The 6,130-nt window shown below is 35.9% G+C and overlaps 1 protein-coding gene across 1 annotated transcript in view; it reads right to left on the bottom strand.

The window, feature by feature from the left end:
* Positions 1 to 1,347: 1,347 nt before the first annotated feature.
* The window catches only part of mpp2b (MAGUK p55 scaffold protein 2b), a 34,831-nt gene continuing 30,048 nt past the window's right edge, over positions 1,348 to 6,130 (bottom strand). Inside the window, exons 7-9 of the mRNA XM_073828851.1 lie at positions 4,032 to 4,234; positions 2,370 to 2,498; positions 1,348 to 2,280 (exon numbers count right to left, since the gene is read on the bottom strand). Of these exons, the coding sequence (XP_073684952.1) occupies positions 2,104 to 2,280; positions 2,370 to 2,498; positions 4,032 to 4,234 (509 nt within the window). The 3' untranslated portion in view covers positions 1,348 to 2,103. The remainder of the gene's footprint in view (positions 2,281 to 2,369; positions 2,499 to 4,031; positions 4,235 to 6,130) is intronic.

The following is a 6,130-nucleotide window of genomic DNA, read 5'->3' as shown; positions in this document are numbered from 1 at the left end:
TTTTTACGCCAAATGAAGGCTACATCATTGTGGCCAAACAATTCAATTTTTGTTTCATCTGACCATAAAACAGAAGACCAGGGGCCTCATTTATAAAGACTTGCGTAGAAACCATCCTTGATTTTATCTAAGAACTTTTCTGATTTGATCGTAAGAGCGATTCAGAGAAAACGAACGTACCACGAAATCCATGCGAACGCCAGTCATTCGGTTATAAATCACAAATGATCGTGGAATTGTGTGCAGCTGAATGTTCCGCCGTCGAAACGCCCCTGCTTAATTAGTTAACATATAAAATGAGCTCATTCCTAAAGCAAAAACTCTGTGACAATGGCAAGTAAAAAGGAGCGCAAGAAATCAAATTATAGTGAGGCTGAACTATCTGCAATACCAGGGAATTACCACAAGGAAACGGTCGTACGCCTAGCTGGAATCTGACGTGGAGATAAGTACTTTTCCACGTCAAAGACGGTTTTTATAAATCTGTACTTTGACGTGGATTTGATCGTACGAACACTCTAAGATCAAATCAGTGCGTAAGAAAGTTTTATAAATGAGGCCCCAGAAGTATTCTTCTTTGTCAAGATGAGCATTTGCAAAGGCCAAGCGGGCTTTTGTGTGCCTTATCTGGAGAAGTGGTGTCCACCTTGGTCTGAGTCCGTGGAACGCAGCGGTGTGCAGTGTCCGTTGGACTGTCTGCTTTGAGATGTTGCCACCAGCAGAGCCCAGATTTAATAGGATGGCCTTGGTGGTGATTCTCTTTTCACAGTGTGCGACGTCTTGTATTTTTAATAATACTTTGCACTGTAGCCACTGGAACTTCAAAACATTTAGATATGGTCTTATAGCCCTTTCCTGACTTGTAAGCAGCAGTCCTCAGTGAGCTCCTTTGTCTTAGCCATGACTGTCCACAAACCAACAGCAGAGAGCTTCGGTTTTTCACCCGTTGATTTGATTAAAACAGCTGTTCCCAATGAATCAGGGTAATTAGGATGCTTTAGAACAGCCTGGACTATTTGGAATGGTATAGAACTTTGGATTTTCACATAGACTGTGACAGTTTGCAAAGGGTATGAATAGTTTTGGACATGCCACTTTTTGTTGCAATGATGCTTTTTTGTACATCGTCTTATTATCTTTTGGGAGAAGCCTGTGTCATTTCATGTCCAAAAAAGACTTGCTGGTTGCTGGTTAACTTTAAGTTAGAATTTGCCAGGGGTATGAATAATTTCAGAACACAGACATGTTTTATATATATATATATATATATATATATATATATATTTGGCTACTTGATAAATAAATAAATAAATAAATAAATGCACATGAACTACGGATATTAGTTGATATCGTTTTATTGTGTGAGAAGGGAGTGTGGAGTGATACGAGAGACACAGTGAAACTAGTACAGTCATGTCGGAAATCACTTTCCTAGAGCAAAGATCAATTATACAGTTTACTGTCATTATAGAAAAATAGATGACTGCAGAATGTGATTTATCAGTCACAGTGAATCATTCTAGAATTCTTGGATTGGAATAATAAAATTTAAATCTTTAAACCTTTTATAATGCATGAAGACCAATCAGTTTTCAATGACGTATTTCATGACACATTTGGCCATCGTTGTTTTCTGAACTGAAATGGTTTTTGTACTAACAAATGTTACAAGAAGGAACGTAAACAAATCAGAACATGCACGAGAATATGCCACGCCAAAACACTCTTCAATTCTGCTTTTAATACATCAAAACTAAACAATCCCTGCAAAACACTACGTAATCATATAGCATTGATACATCCAACATGATTCTGAATATCTTTATTGTAACGTAGGGTGCTAAAACATATTCTACAGTTTCTATACAAATATACAGCCCTACTCTCACAGGAATAACAAACATACAGCACTGTACAGAACTCTTTTAAAACAAATACAGATATACAGATCAGCTTTGTTTCTTTACAAAATAATAAACTAGCTTTGTATTGTCATGTTTTTTTGTGCAAAAATCTAAAGAACAGGCAAGTTCACATAGATTACAGCAGTTAACTAGACTTCTAGCCACTGTGAGAAATGCAGACCGCAGAGCCTAACTGCTCTCAGAAGACCCAGCTGACAGGAACCCACTGGTGGTCTGTGTTGAGTCTGTCCAGCGCCCTCCTAAGGCTGCGGTATGCGCCGTCAAGGTTATCATTCACAATGCTCAGGTCAAAATAGTGACTGTACGCCCTCTGGATCCTTTCGCTCTCGTCCACTGTCCGTTTGAGCTCGGAATCCTAGAGAGAGATTAAACGAGTGAGACATCATAATATTCATCAACATTCAAGGAACTAATCATTCTGAGGGAATTAAAGAAAGAAATTACCGTCAGCTGTTTAGTCACAACACCTGCCTCAATGGCAGATCTGTTCATGTCTTTCAGAACCTCAAAGTTTGGGGCTTCGATGAACACCACATATGGAAGGAACTCGGCTGTTCGCAGAACTTTGAGCGCCTGTGGAGAACAATGAAACATGAAATGGGTTGATAATTGTTTAACGGTAATATTTATTTGTACTGCTAGAGTTAATACACTTGGCATCATGTATTAGTTGTTTTTTAGTCTAGAATATTTTTTTGATAGATTTCACATCAGAAAGAGAGACCTGCGCTTACTTCTATGAATCACATGTGTTTATATTTGAGAGATGATCGTAAGAACAAATTTAGGATGGTTTCCACTCAGTGTTTTATAAATGAGGCCCATAAATAATAGTTGTGTGATATAAACGTGCAATTGTGAGTTATAAAGTCGCAAACTAGCAATTCTAAGAAATAAAGTTGCAATTCTGACTTTTTTTTCTCAGAATATATCTCATAATTGTGACTTTTTTTACTTTATAATACACAATTGTGAGTTAAGTCAGAATTGTAAGATATAAACTCTGAAAACATAGCCCCCCCCCCCCCCCCCTTAATTGCGAATTACATGGAAAAAGTCTAAATTGCTAGATATTAATTATAAATGATAAATATGTTCTGACTTTATTTGAGTTGTGAGTTTACATCTCATAATTCGGAGAAAAAAAAAGGTGGAAGTGTGAGTTTGTATCACGCAATTCTAAGAAAAAAATCTGAATTGTGAGCTAAAAAGCAATAACCTTTTTTTATTTTTTAGTGGCAGAAACAGGCTTCCATAGTTCAGAGTGTGGAAGCTGAATAGTAGCATGCGCACAACATGACAGATGGAGGCGCCAGTGCAATCACTTGCTCTTAAAATACTCCATAATTTTTAGTCATACATATAAGAATAATACATCTTTTAAATCTGTAAAGGCTGTTTATTTATGTGCACTCACAATAACAACAAAACATTGCGCTTTTGTAAAATAATGAAAGTGAGCAGGATGCACTCTCTGCCGTCTCGGTCTCTGTGAACTTGAGCGTGTCAAAAAATGAACCGAAACTCTGTGGATACTTGCCTTACAGACATGAAAAATATCTATAGAGAGCAAAATGTCTACTTCCAACTGAACCGATTCAAATGGAAAATAAATATTTTCACATTATGTAATCTTGTATGAAACATGCATACAAACGGAGACTGTGTCAAGTCAATGTTGCCGAAAACAATGAAAGTACTAGTTTATAAATAAAGCATCTGATGTCAAACCTTCAAGCAGTAGACCACACTAGGTGCTACTCCTGCCAGCTAAAAACAGAAAATTGAGCCTACAATTTGGATGGGCTCACTAAAATTGGATAAGGAAAAATTGGAAAAAGGTTGCCTGGTCTGGTGGGTCAGAATTTGAAAGCATGCAACCATCTTTATACGTGGTATAAACGTATAAACTATATACAACTTTAAATAAATAGTTAATTTCTCCATAATTTTTCATGCAATGGTTAGCTGCTTATAACACTTTAACTAAGACGTTTAAAAATCTTTGAAAAATGAATGGGAACTATATCTTAGGAACCAATGCTGCTGAAAAAGTGGCCAGGCACTAATGCACTTTTTAAGATATCAAAAATTTTAAAAGATCACCTGTGGATTGACATCCAGAATGCAAATCTTGCCAGAGTCCACAACCTCATGAATGGATTCGATCTTGGTGCCATACAGGTTTCCGTCATATTCCCCATGTTCAAGAAAACGGCCACATTTGATGTCAGTTTCCATCTCGCTGCGAGACATAAACAGGTACATCTGCCCCTCCTTCTCATCCACCTTGGGTTTACGAGATGTGTCTGTCCAGAGAGACAAAAAGGGCAGTTTAACATTAGCACTGCAAATGCTATTTCTAAATATTAAGTAGATTTTTAATATTCAAGTGTAATTTTTGGATCATTTTGAGTTGATTGGTTGTTTCTGATAGGGTCGTATAACTGGTAAATTATTAGTTTTGCATGAACAACTGTGATGTGGATCACAGTGTGAATTCTTTGTGGGGGAAAATTTCATCCTCATACAAAATTCCTGATAACGTATTTTCCTATTGAAATAACTGGATGTTCCCCACATCAACAACAGACAAACAGTAAAAAAAGTTTTAAACATTATTATTTGTGACCCTGGACCACAAAACCAGTCATAATGGACAGTTTTTAAAAACAAGCTTTCCATTGATGTATGGTTTGTTAGGACTGGACAATATTTGGTCAAGATACAACTATTTAAAAATCTGAAATCTGAGGGTGCAAAAAATCTAAATATTGAGAAAAATGCCTTTAAAGTTCTCCAAATGATCTTAGCAATGCATATTACTAATTAAAAATTAAGTTTTTATATATTTACGGTAAAAAATCATGGAATTTGAAAAATATATGAAAAAAAAATAATAATAAAAAAAAATTATATATATATATATATATATATATATATATATATATATATATATAGTAAAATTCCTACTATAAATATATCAAAATGTAATTTTTGATTAGTTTTTGCATTGTTAAGAACTTAATTTGGAGAACTTTAAAGGTGATTTTCTCAGTATTTAGATTTTTTTGCACCCTCAGATTCCAGATTTTCAAACAGATGTATCTCAGCCAAATATTGTCCTATCCAAACAAACCATACATCAATAGAAAGCTTATTTATTGAGCTTTCATGTGATGTATACATCCCAGTTTTGTAAAATTTAACCTTATGACTGGTTTTGTGGTCCAGGGTCACATATATATATATATATATATATATATATTTATTACACGGCTCTTTGGAATGCTTGATTCTGATTGGTCAGTTGAGACATTTGCAGGTTCGTTCTTTTCAAATAATCACCGCTCCAAAGTAATAACGCATAGCCGGTACTACTTGTATGTTTAAAATCCCTCCGTGCCAACAAAGATTACCGTTTGGCGCCATCTTGTGACAAACACTGGACAACCACAATTAACAATGGAAAATTTCGACATTAATCTATTTAAATTGTCTTACTAACGTACATAGTTTGAATGTTAGTCACGTGGTACTATATCGTTTCGCGGAAGGATAAAAATGTTAATTTAAAACAAATATGCCAATAAAAGGTTTCAAATTCATATTCATGTCCAGTTTTTTTTCCTTATGTGGCAAGTAGCCGTGTAATAAGCGGGATAATGTACAGGCAGCCGGTAGTTATCGCAGAAATAAGCCCCGACAGTGTGATCAGGACCCGACGCGAAGCGGAGGGTCTTGTATCACACTGAAGGGGCTGCCTGTACATTATCCCTTACATATACACACATACAGTCAAGCCCGAAATTATTCATACCCCTGGCAAATTCTGACTTAAAGTTACTTTTATTCAACCAGCAAGATTTTTTTGACTGGAAATGACACAGGCTTCTCCCAAAAGGTAATAAGACGATGTGCAAGAGGCATCATTGTGGAAAAAAATATTACTCATTTTTATTTACATTTTAACAAAAAGTGGCCTGTCCAAAATTATTCATACCCTTTGCAAACTGTCACAGTCAATGGGAAAATCTAAAGTTCTATACCATTCCAAATAGTCCAAGCTGTTCTAAAGCATCCTAATTACCCTGATTCATTGGGAACAGCTGTTTTAATCAACTCAACAGGTGAAAAACAGAAGCTCTCTGCTGTTGGTTTGTGGACAGTCATGGCTAAGACAAAGGAGCTCACTGAGGACATGC

This window comes from Garra rufa, chromosome 22, assembly GCF_049309525.1.
Source record: "Garra rufa chromosome 22, GarRuf1.0, whole genome shotgun sequence".
Lineage (NCBI taxonomy): Eukaryota > Metazoa > Chordata > Actinopteri > Cypriniformes > Cyprinidae > Garra > Garra rufa.
Note: the sequence above shows the minus strand (reverse complement) of the source record. Positions and strands in the feature narration are given on the sequence as shown.